The 17500-nt window shown below is 42.3% G+C and overlaps 1 protein-coding gene across 5 annotated transcripts in view; it reads right to left on the bottom strand.

The window, feature by feature from the left end:
• The window catches only part of plxna1b (plexin A1b), a 204921-nt gene that overhangs the window by 94572 nt on the left and 92849 nt on the right, over nucleotides 1-17500 (bottom strand). For all 5 annotated transcript variants that reach the window (XM_028575902.1, XM_028575905.1, XM_028575904.1 and 2 more), the window contains exon 4: nucleotides 13331-13471. In XM_028575902.1, coding sequence (XP_028431703.1) covers nucleotides 13331-13471 — 141 coding nt within the window. The remainder of the gene's footprint in view (nucleotides 1-13330; nucleotides 13472-17500) is intronic.

The raw sequence follows: 17500 nt of genomic DNA, 5'->3' as shown, positions 1-17500 counted from the left end.
TAAAAAGTTACATGTTCAGTTTGCAGAGAAAAATCTCATAAACTTGTGGCTCTTTTTATTGCTTCTCTCCTTCTACCAAAACCTTACTCTGTAATCTTAACTAGCTGTGGCTGAGCAGAAAAAAAGTCCAATTTAAACTAAAACAATTGATTTAACCAGTAGCTGACAGAATGAGCAGACAGCAAGGGGAGGAGGATGAGGAAGATGAGGAGAGGTTATAACCTGTCAGCATGCCTCCATCATTCCTCTATCGCCTCCTCGCCGTAAACTGACATTAACCACACCAGTATTATTCGTCAATCATCTTCTTGTGGTCTAATCTGTGCTGGCAGTTAACACCCATGTGCATGAAGAAAAGAAATCTATATCTACCAGCACAGCCATGAAATGCCCCAGAACGACACTGAATATCACAGAGAAATGAAAATAAAAAGACCGATACAACTGGACTTGTTTGTTAGGGTGCAACTGTAGCTCAAAATGTGTTGTGGATATCACTAGAACTGGTACTTTGGTACCAAAATTCAAAAAATGTGACAGTACTCATTTTTCAACAGTACCATAGGTACCGGGGGATGCAATCCTTCCACACCTGACCGGGGCAGTATATAAGCCTAACGTTACAAGTCTTCTTGTCTGCCGCTAAATGCTTTAGAAGAAGAAGAATGCCGACCAGCACAGAAAACAGACAGGAAAAGAATGGACACAGCGACGCCTTATGGTGTAGTCACATATAGCCAACGGCCGACCGTTGACAGAAAACCCCGTCGATATGATCAGTCGCGTCCCCGAGGTACAAAAAACTGCCACAGAACAGAACAAAAAGACAAGAGGAGACGAGCCGTAATACGTCTCTATAACAGCAGGCGGCGCTAATCTGTAATGTTGCCCAAGAAATGAAAACCGGCAGCTGATTGGACGAACGCGTCACATGGGTTTGTTTTCTCCGGAAATTCAAACCAGACATGTCTGTCATGGCGGCCGTTCAGAATACGATCTCATATTGTACTAAAATAGTTCACTGAAACACGTTTCTGAAAACATTTCAAGCGAGAAATAGGCCATGCAGTTGCTGAATCTGTCTTCATTTCAGCTCAACAAAGGTCAGTTTAAAAGATTTTCGTCAGATTTTGAGAGACTCTTGTCACCTCGTTCCGCTCGTCATTTCCGGGTGAGCCCCGACGGCTCTGCCGCCGACCGAACATGTCAGGTCGGCCAAAATGAACGGCGACAGCCCTCCAGAGTGACGACGGCACGGGACACACCGAACAGATTTGAGTCACTGACCTCGCCAGACTGTCCCACGGCCGATAATCGGCCTGATGTGTCTCGGCCCTTAGACTTCGACGGAGACCAGTGAAATGAATTAGAAGCACTTTTCCAGTGATCGTACTGCGTTGCAAGCAACCCGGAACTCGTGTTTTCACAACCTTCTACCCGTGAAAGTGCCCTGGAACGCCAGTCAAACCCGTAACTTACTACTCGTGAACCAGTACCAGATCGTTGTACTCCCAGTTACAGTTTTTGATGTCACACACAAATAAAACAACAATGGCGACCCCTGTTGATGCTGTACAGACGCCGGTGATTAACAGTGAGAAATATAAATAAATAGACATAAATAGGCAACGTAAAGTAATTCCACACATTGTAATCAAAACAATACACATACGATTGTGTACTACTACAGGTTATGTTTATTAAATTAAGCCCAAAATATGTCAACGACTAGAAATCGCTAGTATCAGCTAGCGCTAGCTAACGTCAATGTTAAGCAGCCGCTAGCCAACGCTAGCTAGAAGGGCTTGTGGTGACTTTGCCTGGAATGCTAATATGTCGCGAGTCGGGACTTGAAGTCGTAACTTACGGGCTAAAAATTGGGTCTGGAACGCAGCATTAGCTTGATGACGTAGATGTGACATGAGCAACCTGTCTGAAAGTTGTAAGTCTTCTGGTAGCTGTGCCAAGAGAAATCTCAATCATTCCGAATCTTGCAGAGACGGAGAGCGTAGGTATATGTAAGGAGATAACATAGGCACATGCTAATTATGGCTAACTAAAATGCTAGTTAACATTAGTAATTAAACCTAAACAGCTAATGTGAGTCGAAACTGCCTGCAAGCTTCTCCTGTACTATACGGTAATTTCTCTACTGTGCGACAGAAAGTCGCGTGGTTATGACACAATCGTTAGCCTATTTTTATAAAAACTGCTGCTATGGAGCCATAACGTGAGATACAAGGTAATGGAGCCTTTTATACATTGTCGTGTTTCTTTAGAAATAAACAATGGACAAATAGAGTCTTTAAACACTTCACTTGGAGCTCCCAAACATAACGTAAGCCTGTTTCTCTCTGTCAGTCACAGCCTAACGTTAGCTTTGTTAGCTGACATTAGCTAACTTTAGCGCTTGTTTTAGCGGACCTCTACAGTTAATGTCAGTTAGAAAGATAAAACAAAAAGGACACTGAAAGAATTAGTGATATAACACTGTCCCAACCCCCTAATTGGTCATTAGAAATGGTAGTTCTACCCAGTAGTGGTCCGGCGATCCCTAAGGCGTAGTGCAGAAACAGGTCTCTCAACAGGGTGTCCATGTAAGTGAGCCAGTTCTCCCAGTGCTGGAATACCTGCTCAGGAGGCGCTGTATCAAAGGCTGGGTTAGCATGTGTGCATTGGCTGGATTGTAAGGGGCTTAGGAGATCAATGACTGGCTAGGAGCTCGAAGTGTTGACTGATTGGAGATAAGCAGCAAAGCAAACAAGACTCGGAGAGAGTCTGGCACCGAAAAGCAGGAGAGGTGCTGAAGGACGGGTGAAAAGAGGGAGGATGCGCAAAGGTTGTGTAGTAGGACAAATTGTGAGGAAAAAAGTGGGGAAAAGCAATCACATCATTGTGTTCCATCGAAAAATCATCTGCTGTCACGTTCAATTTGCTGAATTGTGCCCTAATACTAAATTGCTGTTACACTGCAGAGATGTTATTGACAGATCTGGCCATTGTGGTCAACTTAAATTGTTTGCTGCTGACCTGTTTTAGTGAATTAGGTCTTTATGTGTCACAGCAGAAGAAAACAGTGCCCACTGTGATAGCTGTAATCTCTTGCTTTCGCTCTCAAAACTCGCTCCCTGCAGAATGTTTTTGCGCCCACTGTCCTCCCTGCCTTTCTCAGCAGCTTTATCTCTCTTATATTGTGTTTTGTCTGCCATTTCTCTTCCGATCAGCTCTCCTTCTTTTTTGCCTCTTTAATTTATCTTTTTATCCTCTTTCTTCTGCACTGGGCTCAATTGTTCGTTTGTGCCATTGTTTTTCCTCTTCTGAAATACTGATCTCTTCTTCTATACTCCATGCCGGTGAATACAAGAGGCTGATCAAACAGCTTATTGATTTGTCCTTTGTGTATGCACATATCGTGAGTTCAAGGCCATTAAAGTTGACAATTCAAATTCCCTTCTCCTTGGAGACTACTATGACAACATATATACAGTACACACACACACTACACACCATAACACTGCATTGCAGCTGTAGTAGTGCTTTCCCAGTGTGTGTTTGCAAGCCCCTTAAAACTAATATAGAAGTACCTTCAAATAAATTGTAGTAAAACTTTTGAAAAGCATTCACCCAACCTCTAAAAAAAAATGTAATAATAGATTTCCTTGTCCTTCATAATGTTGAATACTGACAATTGTGTATTAAGTGCTGAAGTAATACCACCTGCAAAAATAACCTCAAGAAAAGTCAAAAGAATTTGTCACTTTTTCCTACAAAAGTAGAAAGAATAAAAAAGTTTGTATGAAACAACTGCAACAATTAGGACTGGCTACACAAACAAAATAAAGAGATAACCTAGAATGAGAAAAAAAAAAAAAACTGAGAAATAAATGTGATCACTCATTACACGGACATTGCCATTAACTCTTCCAAAGAGAGCTGAGAGAGAGACTGACAGAAAGAGAGAAGAGAGAGAAAGTGGAACAAGAGCGCAAAAGAGGAAAACTGAGACAGAGACAAAGGACGAGACAGAGATTGAAAAACTGCAGAAAACAAAGAATTGGAACAAAGACACTGTAGAGAGAGAGAGAGCGAGAAAGAGGTAAATGTGACCAGCTAAGGTAGACAGGCCTAGGGGTCGTCTAATTAAGTGAGGATGGGAGAGGCCGGCGGTCTGGTAAATGACTCTGTCACTTTAGTAAATGGACTTGGTGAGGAGTGAGGAGCTACACAGCTGGCATTTCCATTAGCACTGCCAGGTGACCCACCACCATATCCACATACAGAGAGAAACAGAGGAGAGAAAGAAAAAAGAGAGAAAAAAAAGGGATTAGATAGGGATTGTTGAAAGCTGGCAAAGAACTGAGCAGAATAAACACAATTTGTCCGATTGACTTTGTGCTAATATGTTTGTTGTCATTCAAAATTACTGCCAGGACGATTAACAGGAGCTTTTGAAATATAAAAATTGCAAATAAGAGAGAATTTGGTTGAAACAAATCAATGTGCATTGTTTTTTTGTTTGTTTTTTCAGATTATTTTTGGGCATTTTAGGCCTTTGTTTATATAGGACAGCTGAAGACATGAAAGGGAGAGAGAGGGGGAATGACATGCAGCAAAGGGCCGCAGGGCGGAGTCGAACCCACGGCTGCTGCGTCGAGGCGTAAACCTTTATATATGGGCGCCTGCTCTGCAAGGTTGAGAAAAAAAAAATTAACTGAAGGAAGAAAATACTTAATAATAAACTAAGACAGACAACCATGATTTCTGTAAGAGACAGATACTTGACTTGGGCGTTATGATTATTATTAGTCAACTAATCAATAAGGCAGAAAATTAAAGGGGTGAGTGCAGCAACCTAGTACTGCAGATTGTTCAAAGGTGATGCAGCAGAGGAAGAGATGTCCTGACTCTCTTTAGTCTCTATTATGGATCAAACTTTAAACATGCTGGATCCTACATTTCCCATAACGCAACTAAACGGCATCTTTCATTAGACTCTCCTTGCCTGCTAAATGCCAAACTATTTTGAGCTTCATGCTTCTAGTTTGTAACAAAGCCTTTCCATAAGAAAATGTTAGTCTCCGAGCCGGAGTAAAGACATGCCTTATCACATCATTAGGGTTATTTTTTTTCTCCATTTTTGACAAAGTCTAGAAAATAAAAGCCAAAGAAGACCTCACACGCAGGCTGAGTAGCACTCCCTATGGCGAGTAAAGTGATCTCCATGCCCCTATAATCTTCAACAAATCTGATAATGGATTGATTTCGCTTAAATCATTTATCTAGCAAAAATGGCAAACACTTGCCTCTTTCAGCTTCTCAAATGTGAGCATTTGCTGCCAAGTTAAATCTCTGTAGGTTTTAGACTGAACAAAACAAGCACTCTGAAGAACTCACCTTGGGTTGAGGAAACTCGTGATAGATTATTTTTCTCCACATTTTTATAGACTAATAGATTCACTGAAATTTGTTTTTATAAAATATATATATAAAAGATGTATTAGTTATGTAAATGTCTTTCCAACTGTATTTATCAGTATCATGTTCTTTATTTTTGTGATTTCCAACAGTGACTGGAAGTAGCTTTTCGACAGCGTTTCCACATTCGATACTTCATAACGGAGTCAGACGATGCCTGCCGTACATAAATTTGAAAAGAAATTTGACTTAAATTCAAAACAACTCCCTGTGCTGTCACGCATGAGCGACACTTCACTGTTCTTCCGAGTGTGACAGGTGGTTAAGGCACAGAACCGAATACAGCGGCGTGCCACTTGGAGAGGCTCTGCGGGCCATGCCGGCTTTTGATTGGCCTCATCCAACGACAATCAGTCAAGACCACATCTTCCCGCCCCAATCACTGTCAAGCAACAGGAGGACCGATTGCACAGCCGATTGATAGTGATTGAGAAGAAGGGGAGGGGAGGAGGGGGAGATGGAGGGAGAGAGAACCATTAACCTCCCTATCCATCTCACCCTCTTTTCTAACCCTATCAGTCTGCTCTATCACGCCATCCTTTGGGAAAAGACAGCGGAGTAAAACAGAGTGAGATGAGAGAAAGACAGAGCTATCTAGTGACAGCTAGACTTCCATTAGGACTGATAGCATCACGCCGAAGACAAGTGTCTGAGCCCACTTTTCTGATGGGGCACGCACACATCTAATCGAGTACATACTCTCTTTTTTTTAAGGGAAAAACCACAAGAGAGAAGGATACGACTGGAAAGAGGGAAGTGAGAGAAAAGGGCAGGAAACGCAATTAAGAGAAAAAGAGAGAAAAGTGAAGTTGGAAACCATTCCTCTCTGGCTAATGATGGGATCTTGGTCAGTCTCCTCACATATCTGCCACTGTTAGAAGGAATGAGCATCTCTTGACTCATTTGTTTTCTCTCTCTTCTTTCATCATGTCACTGAAAGGAGGGGAGTATGGCTGCAATTAACAATTATTCTTATTAGTGATTCATCTGCAGATTATTTTCAGTTAACCAGTTTATTTTCCTCACTACTCTTGCAAATTTGACTGTTTTTATACACACAGCCAATGTTGGCGTACCCAACTGACAGTAGACATTTGCCGTTACAAAAAAAGACAGGGGCTCTATAAATGTGGACATCTACATACATGTTGAGTGTGCACTAATGTATGAGTAACATTGTGTGTGTGTGTGTGTGTGTGTGTGTGTGTGTGTGCGTGTGTGTGGTCATGTATGAGAGAGAGAGAGTGGATTAAAGTACAGAGCCTGTGCAACAAGACATTAGTGCATCCATGTGACAAGACCTGGTGTGTGTTTGTCATTCACAGCCAGACTGGATGTACGAGCTCGGTAATAGGCTACATACAGTATGTTGCCTAAGAAACACAATCAAGTGCTTAAGTTAGCCCTCACTCCTGCTTAAGGTGGTGACAGATTGTTCACAAGATGTGGTGAAAGTGTCAGCGCCACATTCAATTTCTCTTCACCAACGGGTCCCAAGTTGATGAGTCACTTGATCTCCCTTTGTGTGTGTGTGTGTGTGTGTGTGTGTGTGTGTGTGTGTGTGTGTGTGTGTGTGTGTGTGTGTGTGTGTGTGTGTGTGTGTGTGTGTGTGTGTGGTCATGTATGAGAGAGAGAAAGTAGATTAAAGTACAGAGCCTGTGCAACAAGACATTAGTGCATCTATGTTTCAAATTACCACAGCAGGCTAGTTTTAAATCATGCAGCAGAGTGAGCCAGCTGATCAGTAAGTGACAGCATTCAACAACCCTACCCTTGGGTAACACTATTATAGCGTGGACCCCGTGGTATGTGGGGACTAAAGCAGTGTATATGTATATGTATGTGCTCGGTCCTGTGCTGAGGAAGGTGCTATAATGGTTTGAACTCTTGTAATTGAGTGCCACCTGCACCAGCACTTTTCCCTTCTAGTCACTGTACTCCTTTCTACGCCTCGCTGCACCAGGTCTATTAACATTTACATAACAATGACCACCTCCTTGCTCAAAGTGTGTGTGTGTGTGTGTGTGTGTGTGTGTGTGTGTGTGTGTGACACGCAGATATACTCATTCAAGCTTTAACACTGTCAAGAAAAAGATGAAGCTGGAGCTGTGCTCATAAATCTAAATGAACAGGTCGGACGCTTAGTGGGATCAGTAGCTGAATGAAACCGAAGAAAATACATAATAAAAAAAACTGGGGGGAGGGAGGGGGAGAGAGAGATCCTCCTCTTCTAAATCTGTTCAAGCATTTATAACAAATCACATTTCCTGCGTGCTACACGTACAATCGGAGTGATGAAACAAAGTGTCAGCCTGGCTGATGTTTAAACGCCGCATTATGCACTTGTTAACTCCGGGAGTTCTATAGTCAGCCAGAGTTTGATAAATTATGGAAAATAAATCTTTGAGCTACTTAGAACTGACTGATTAGCTGTATCCAGTTCACTAAAATGTCAGTCTTGATTGATACAACCAGCTGCTTATTATGTGCGCTGATGTCAGTCTGTGCTAATGTGTTTGCTAACGAGATTGGCAACAAACCAGTAATATGTGAATGTAAACAGACCAACACACAAACACACACAGGATTGATGTCAGACGAAACCCTATGGGTAAGATATTACTTGATGAGGCCTTGTTGAGCCAAAAACATAATAGAGATCATTGTTTGCTATTGTAGGGACTCAAAGCAACATCTTGTGAATGGCACAATAACTGTGTGTGTGTGTGTGTGTGTGTGTGTGTGTGTGTGTGTGTGTGTGTGTGTGTGTGTTCGTTCATGAATGCAGATTCCTTGGAGGGATGAGAGTCTTGTTGAAATGTGGAGGGGAAAATCTCTTTGAGATGCCGAATGGAAAGTCAGACAATGGCGTTAGCCCACACACACACACACACACACACACACACACACACACACACACACACACATATATGTTTGAATACTGAGTGTGTGTACAAATCCAGATTCAAAGACATGCAGATGAGGTTGAATCAATGTAGGCGCACATGAAACACCACTAGTACAAAATGCAATTGAGACACACATGCTTGTAGGTGCTCACACACACATAAACAAACACACACACACACACACACACACACACACACACACACACACGCATACATTCGCACATGTGTTAGACACTTCAATAAAGGTTGTCTCATGCATACACATAATACAAAATTTTCCTCCACTTTATCAAGCCCTCCAAGTCCTTCTAGTCTGTTTCCAGGATGCCCGCAATCGCTCCAAACACATCCCCCTCCAACCCCCCCTTCCCACACCGGAGGAGATGAATATTCATGCTTTCAGCAATTAGCAAGCACCACACTCCACACCGCTATCATATGCATGGCTGCCATCAAAGACACAAGGATGTGCATGTCCGTGTGTGTATGTCACTATGAGGCTGAGCATGTGTACAAAGAAAGCAAGAATGGCAGCTGTGACATCAAGTTCACTCAGAGCTTTCCACCATTTTGGCTACGAAACGGAAAAGGGAAATGATTTGATGATGGAAAGTCTTGACTGAGCCAAGACACAATGCGATGATTTCCCACAGTGGCAGTTTTTGCACAGAGAGAGATGCATCAAAAAGTTAGCGTTGAGTCAAAGAGTGACACTGTTCTTAGTGATCCTTTCGACATTTCTTGTGCAAATAATTACTTTAGCCAAGTAATCTGAGAGCAAGTACTTCCTTATTCAGACCAACAATAACACAGTTTTGGGATATGGCTAGGGCAGTGTGTGTGTGTGTGTGTGTGTGTGTGTGTGTGTGTGTGTGTGTGTGTGTGTGTGTGTGTGTGTGTGTGTGTATATATAATACAGCTTGGGGTTGAGTGAATGGATCCTTATTCATTATATCAAGATTTCTAAAAGCTGGTACAGACCTTTACCTGTTTTCTCACACACACAAAGTCAAATGTGCAAATGTGATAAACCCATACAATGAGCACACAATAACAGATACACATATTATACAACATCAGCGGCAGTAAAACATAAAATGATTTAAATGTGCTATAACAACATACCGTCTCTCAACACAAACGCACACACATAAACACATACACACACAGCAGGCCGTCTTCTCCTGCTGTCATATCCTCCATTGATAATAATGACAGTGATGAATATGGCTGGAAAAGAGCGAGTCATAAATCACTGGGCCTGGCCCCTAACTCTGACTCACCGCCTGGTTCTTCATTTCTGTATGTGTATGTGTGTGTGTGTGTGTGTGTGTGTGTGTTATAGACAGAGAGAGAAGGGGGACGAGAGAAGGGAGGACTTGTCGTGGGCTACGCATCAGTGGATATGTCCAGTGACACCTTAATGTGCTTGGCTTGTCTGAAGAACCCCCGCAGGCAGGCAACCAGCCACACACACACACACACACACACACACACACACACACACACACACACACACACACACACACACACACGCGCACACACACGCGCACACACACACGCACACCGCTGTCTACTCGTGGGATGAGAGCAGGGCTGTGTGTATCTATTTCATGAGAAAATTCCTCATGTAAGCTTACTGGGGTGTGTGTGTGTGTGTGTGTGTGTGTGTGTGTGTGTGTGTGTAGTAGTCACACCCTGCTCCAGCTCAAAACCAGGCCCCTACCACCATCAATTCCCCAATTTTCCACCTCTGCCTCCTTTATGAAAGAGACTGTGTGGTGTGTGTGTGTGTGTGTGTGTGTGTGTGTGTGTGTGTGTGTGTGTGTGTGTGTCTGAGAGAGAAAAGAGGGGTGCAGCAGTGATAGTAAGAGATCATTAAAAACATGGGAATGGGATCAGTAGAAGGCAGTTGAGAAGGGAGGACTCAATTTGGGCTTAGAAGGAAACATGGGAGTGTGTGTGTGTGTGTGTGTGTGTGTGTGTGTGTGTGTGTGTGTGTGTGTGTGTGTGTGTGAGCATGGATTTCTAAAAGTAGGGATGGGGGGCATAAAAGTAGGGATGGAGGGCATAGCGGGATAGATGAAGGGCAGAGGGATAAAGATGAGGGTAGGACGGAGGGCGAAAGAAGGGAATTGCACCCTCTAGTCCTTAGTGCTGGAAAGGGGGTTTAGCTAGGAGGACTGGCAACCGCAGCCCCCGTTCTGCTTAACCTGAGCCTGCTAACCATTAGTGGGGATCAAACACACAGCGAGATGAAGGTGTATGTGGGAGAGAGAGAATGTGTGTGAACATGATGCGGGGGAGTTCTGAAGAAAAGGGTATGACGTGAGGTGGATGAAAACAGAACATCGTTGAGTGTAAATGGTTGTATGGGTGTGTCCCTCATGCCCTTAGCCGCTCTAGCTGCCAAGATAAAGTGGAGCAGGCCACCAAGTCACAAAGACAATGTCACACAACAAACTCACAAAAACAGACAACACAAGGCAAGTAACAATAGGATTAAAAGCTAATGCTACTTCCAACTGGCCCATGTGCTGATTTATCTACTATCCAGCTTTATTTAAAAATGATAAATTCTAAAGGATGACACTGACCTGTGAACGGAGGTGAGACTGGCCAAAACTTTATCCAGTGTAGTAGCGCCAATTTACTTTTTAGGGTGTGGCAGAAGACACTGTGATTTTTCTATGATATTTCTGATTCAGTATTTGAGATTCAATTGATGAAAATAATTTAATTGATTTTAGTCACATTTCTTAAAAATGTCAAATTATCAACTCCTAATGCTGAATCGAACCGACACAATTGGTAAAATTGCATTTCTTCTTTGCAGTGGTTCATACTGAAAGGTCTAATGACTTGTGGGGCAGGCACAAGTATCATTATGCAGACAAGTGAATCAGGGCAAAGAATATGTATAAAAATAGTGGGAAAAGCAAAAAAGGATTTTATTTTATGGCCAGGCTTTAGTTTAGCAGGCTACGGAATCAACTCGCCTAGCCTTAAACACCTTTCACTAAACAGACCTCAGACACATATCTCACCCTTTTTAATCATACAATCTTTTTCCAAAGCCCGTTTTAGATCTATTAAATACAGACATATTCCCATCATGTACAATCCCCACTTTCCTCCCCAGCCCTCCCTCCATCTCTGCTTCCTTCACTCACCACACTAATGAGACAGAAAAACAAGGGGAGCAGCTGGGCCTGGGGAGCAACAGAGATGCGACACGCTCTCCTTTGCCTCCCCCCCCTCTCCTTCCTCCCCCCCGAACTTAACATCAAAGTAGACACAGCCCTCACCAGTGGTGGGGCTGGTAATGACCATGGGCACACACACACACACGCACACACCACATGTAACCTATAACACTCTCCGTATGTCTGTGTGTGTGTGTGTGTGGAATGTCTTGATTATTAGCAAACCATCATGGTGGTAATGTGTGTAGCTTGTGTGTGTGTGTGTGTGTGTGTGTGTGTGTGGGGGGGGGTGGTAGTACTAGACTGCTGTGGTGGAAATGACAATTGCGTGTGTGTGTGTAAATGTATGTGATGTCGACCCAAATAAAATATGTGTTAACAAGGCATTGTAAGCCCTGTACCTGTGCTGTATTGAGGCATGCTGGATATGGAGGCTAATGATGGCTACATACATGCACCCATCATTACAGCACACATACTGCCTGTGTTTACCACATGTAAGAGTACCATACATTTGATTCCATGTGACTTGTTAATAACACTACCCATATAGGCTAACTGATCCCATCCGTTTAACATGTGTACCGAGTTGTGTGGCCTTGCCTTCTGGCTCACTGTTGTACTTTTAATATACATATTCTAGGACTAAGTTATATCTTTTGTTTTGGCGGGTGTTAGCTCTTGCCATTGCAGTCATGCCCCACACCCCCCATTTATATAGTTGATTTATTATATTACTCTTCTGTCCCAGCTATATATATATGTATGTGGGGGTATATATATATATATATATATATATATATATATATATATATATATATATATATATATATATTATTATTATTTTTTATTTTTCTCTCGTATCTGACTCGCCTGACTAACTGGAAGTGGAAGGGATGATCATTACCGCTGTGTATATTTTGTAACGGATTGACTGCAAGGCTATTACTGCTGTAGGCTCATGTTCAGCTGGCCATTACTTTAGCTGAGCCTTAATGTGTGACTGTTATGATTGTTATGTTTTTCACTTGAGGTATTTAAAAAGGTTGAACTTTTGTTCTTAAAGTTTACTATCGTTATGTTGTGGGATTGGAGCGGTAGGTTTTAAGAAGTATTAAGATATGTTGATGTATGTGTCAGAGTTGTGAGTTGCTGTTCCTTGCAGCAACTTCACCGGGGTTTGGGCTAAGGGGAGGGGATGGGTGGGGGGCGGCTGGTATGTTTGATGTTTCTTCTGTTAGGTTTCCCGTCTTGTCGTCTGATCCATGTATTTTTTTTTTTTTTTTTTTTTTTTTTTTTTCTGTGTGCTGCTCCTGCAACTTGGCATGCTCAGTTCCGCTTTCTGTATCCAAGGTCATAGCAGACCCCAATGGTTGCTTTGTTATCATCTCAGGGAAAATTTGTGGCAATAATCTGACTTTGGCGAATGTGTATGGTCCGAATTGGGACAATGAGGATTTTTTTCAAAACCTTTTTTTTCTCCCTCCCTCATTTACATTCCTGCCAGATCATCATTGAAAACTCAATAAATAAATCATATTTAAAAAAAAAAAATCCTTTATCGATAGGGCTCTACTTGTTATGTAGTCTAGTATCATTAGTATGAGTAGTGTAGTATGTAGTCATTTGTTCCCGCACCACAGCTGCACAAAAAAAGGGATATTCTGTGTATGAGTTTTTGTGTTCATGCATGTCTTAATGTGTGCATATTTGTGTGTGCATTTCCAACACTGAACTCACCTGTCGGTCAGTCAGCGTGTAGATGTACTGCTGGTCTGGGCTGAACAGCATGTCTCTCAGTAAGGGACTTCCTCCCTCGCTTACAGTCACCTTCTCGTAGAGCACCGCTGGAATGTTGGGACTCACAGAGTTAACCAAGATCTACAGAGAAAAATAAAAGAGAATAAATACTCAGAAATACTCCAAACTCTTATAAGAATCTTTCAAAAGTACTTTAACATATTCAAAGTGTTACTCGATTTCAATTCAATTTTATTTATAGTATCAAATCATAACAAGATATACAAGTAGAACTATGATCCTGCACCAATTAGTGTATCTTGAAAGGTTTTATCAGGCATTATCTAACCAAGAACTGTTCATGTTAAATTTAAAATAATGTAGAGCAGAGCGATACACAGTATTGTATTTGCATTCATATTTTGATAACAATTTCTACAAGATCAACATTTATTACTGTACGTACACACCGCCGCCGACTTGAGCTGCAAAGAAGCTCTGGACGCCCTGTCGAGGACGCTTGTCAAAAAGTCCGGGGAAGCTGTTTGACGCTTTGGCCGCTCTGACGTGGGAGCATTCTTCGATCATGTGCAACACACGATTGAAGAAAAAGCACAAGCAGCCACTGCACGGCCAATACACTGACACTAGAAACCTTTTATAAATGACATATATAAGGACATCATTTGTATTGTTTGTTGGTCACAGCGGTGTCTGTTAGCAGTTAGCCGCTGAACCGCAGCAGAATGCAGGCAGAGCGAGCAGCCGCCAGCTGTTGACCCGTGCAGGACTTCACTGTGAGCGGACTGTTTAGAGACCATGTGACGGCACGTTAACTGGTCCCTATACGCAAACAACGTCACATCATAAATGATAGGGGAACCCAGCAACGGCGATTATGAGATTTCCCTCCATTTTCATGGAACTAATGTCTTGGTAGGAACAAAAGTTTACATCGTATGTTTCTCCAGAATCAGCCAGCGAGAAGGACATCTATATTCCGATTGGTTGCTGCCGTTTGCCGCTGCTTGCCGCTGAACCGCGTCATAGCTCATTACCATAAAGTTGACCAAAGTTCAACTTTCTGATTGACGCTCAAAACGCCCAAAACGCGACGCCGACAGTTTTGACGCTCCTTGCAGCTGAGAGAAGCCAGCTTCCATTGAAAATTAATGACTTCCGGTATCTTTAGACGCCCAAGTCGGCGGCGGTGTGTACGTACAGTTAGGCAACATTTCAAGTCTGAGTAAACGATTCTTTGTACAGCACCTATCACCAGCAGCTTTACAGTAAAAACTTTCACAATTAAGGCACATACAAGGGCATGGCAGAGGAATGTCTGAGATAGACGAGTGTCTACATGTTGCTTGATAAAAGTCAGAACACAGTGTTAAACATTTTCAACTTGTAAGTTGCTCACATCATATCCAACAAACTCAAAACAAACTCACATTGTACATTTTCTACCAAACCAAAGTTGAAACACACACACTGTAGTCTCTGTGTATGTTTCTCCAGCTGGGAATATGGACTGCATTTACTTCAGCATTAACAGGTGGTTATTATTATAGTGGTAGGCAGTGTGAAATTATCAACATTTTGGAAAGAGCCTGCTTTACAGACCCAACAGCTTGACTGAAGGGCTGTGTGAATAGCAGTATTGAATATAGTATCATTATTGTGAACACAGACATGATTAAAGGGGTATATGCTTGGAGAGGAACATTATTGACTGGATAATGGTGTTATAACAACTGTAGAAAAAAAACAGCTCTATTCAGCACCTGGGAGGAACTAATAAAAACACTTTTTAAAACTGAATAAATGTCACAAAGTGGTGTGTATGAAAACATTGTGGTCCTCTATGAAGCCCAGAGAGAATTACAGTGAGACACTATCTTTGGATTTCAATGAAAACTTAATCATCCAATACACCTGTAGACAAAGTATTTAACAGTACAAGCGAGCAAGAGCGTACACACACTAGTGTGCGCATGCTACAATTTTCTTTGTGAGCTTTGGCGAATCATTTGCCCAGATATGGAAAGTAATGGTGCAGATACAAGATAGCAGATTGGCTGGCTGGGGATGGCTGTGAGCCAAAGTCATCTCGGGCAGCAAATGAAAAGTGCAGAGCGGGGGGGGGGCAAGTATCAGCTCTCCATTACTGAGCTTTGTCGACTCGCACTGCTATCAGCCCACTGTGACAAGGAAGAGACAGTAGGCAATGACTAGCTGGAAAATGATACTGAACACACACACACACACACAAATGGCTTCACACTCAGATAGATAAAATATGATAAGAAAAAAACAGACAAAACAGACACACACACACACACACACACACACACAAACACATGATGATAGATATGCATACGGTAATATGTGTTTTGATAGATATGTACATGCACACACACAGTTTTGCACGGGTGGACGCTGAGTGCACACTTTGCGATGAAAGAATGTATTTACAATTTCACCAAAAGAAACCAGGGGCAACAATCCCATTATCTCTCACTGTGTGTGTGTGTGTGTGTGTGTGTGTGTGTGTGTCAGAGAAAGGGGGCCAAGAAAGATGGAGAGAGAGAAAGAGCTCATAAGGTTGTGATGAAGCATTGGAGAAGAGGGAAATATTGATGTTATTATCTAGATAATGGGCCCGTAAACAAAAGATACATTTCATTCACTGATGGCTCGCATCTAGATGAGCACACACAAACACACACATGGCAACATAGTTTTTAAACACAGCCAACCAGAATAAGGAAAACTGATGGCTGACACACACAAAGGTGAAGGCATCATTCTCTCTCTCTCTCTCTCATGCACAAAAAAAGACCATTTCAGCTGGCAGACACATCTATCTCTGTACCAGTCACACAAGTCCAGTTCACTGGCTAATGACCGGTCAGCCTGGACTGGTTTGACACGCACAATAATCCAGAGAATAAAAGTCTGTCTTTCTGTCAGGCTTTCCATCTTCTCTTTTTGTCCATCTGTGTGTAGCTCTGTGTATCTTCCAGTCTACAAAATCCCAAATGTACAAACGACATAGTGGATCTCACTTTGTCCATTTATTCCGGAATAACATTAGAAACAGGGACTCAAACGCTTGGCGTCGATTACGCACATTACTTAATCTAAGTTCTTCCCTGAGCCTTGAGACACTTTTTATTCTCTCCCTTCCATTTCCCGTTCTCTGAGGGGAGAGTGAGAAAGGTGAGAAAGAGAGAAAACAGAAGAGTGGGCGAGTGATAGTGGGTGACGTGTGAAAACAACAGGTAATAAATCGTCTCAAATCAATTTATTCCACAGGCGCTGCAGCCGAGACTGTCCAGAGAATATGGAAAGAAAGGAGAGAACAAGGGATTATGGAATATAGAACAAACGGATGGATGGATGGATAAAATGTATCTAATTGAATCAAATGGTTACTGTGCCTGGGAAACAAGCACTAGAATCTAATAATCAGGTTAAGAGGGGGAGCTGTACGTTAAAGAGGGTTAAGAGCTTCTTCTAGAAGTGTACAAATGTGTGTACAATCATGTATGTGTGCATGTAAGCTTGCATGACTGTGCGTGTGTAGGTTTTCACAGTTATCTACAATCACATGTAGTGTATTAACATGCAGGAATCTGTATAAATTCACAGGTTGATGTTTACAATGCGTATACATGCACAGCTCTATGTGAATGTGTGTGAGCATGAATGTTAAGTTAACTATGTCAAGAAATCAATGCAATAGTCGGTGATGATTGGAGCCGCTACTGCTGCTCTCTCACTGTCTCCTCTGTATTGCTTAGCTTTCCGCTAAGTGGTTGATGGATGGATTCATAGAATGATGCTGTGCTTGTGTTTTCAGGAAAAGCCCATCTCTACTCTCTTGTCAACATGCATAATGTAACTTTAACAGACTTCAAACACATTAGAGGCACGGTCTTAAGTAAGGACGTAGAAAAGCATAGAAAGATGGAGGAGAGGACGAAAACAAAGCAGAGTGTTTAAGAGTGTGGAAAAATGAGGACATGCAAAGCCACATGCAAAGAATAGCAGATGAATAATTACAGTAGGAAAAATTATAGTTTTTGGGCCCTATCTTGCACCCAGCGCAATTGACTTTGTACTCCGACTCATGTATCATTCCTATTTTGCACCCGACGCACAACG

Source organism: Perca flavescens, chromosome 4, assembly GCF_004354835.1.
Source record: "Perca flavescens isolate YP-PL-M2 chromosome 4, PFLA_1.0, whole genome shotgun sequence".
NCBI classification, from domain to species: Eukaryota; Metazoa; Chordata; class Actinopteri; order Perciformes; family Percidae; genus Perca; species Perca flavescens.
Note: the sequence above shows the minus strand (reverse complement) of the source record. Positions and strands in the feature narration are given on the sequence as shown.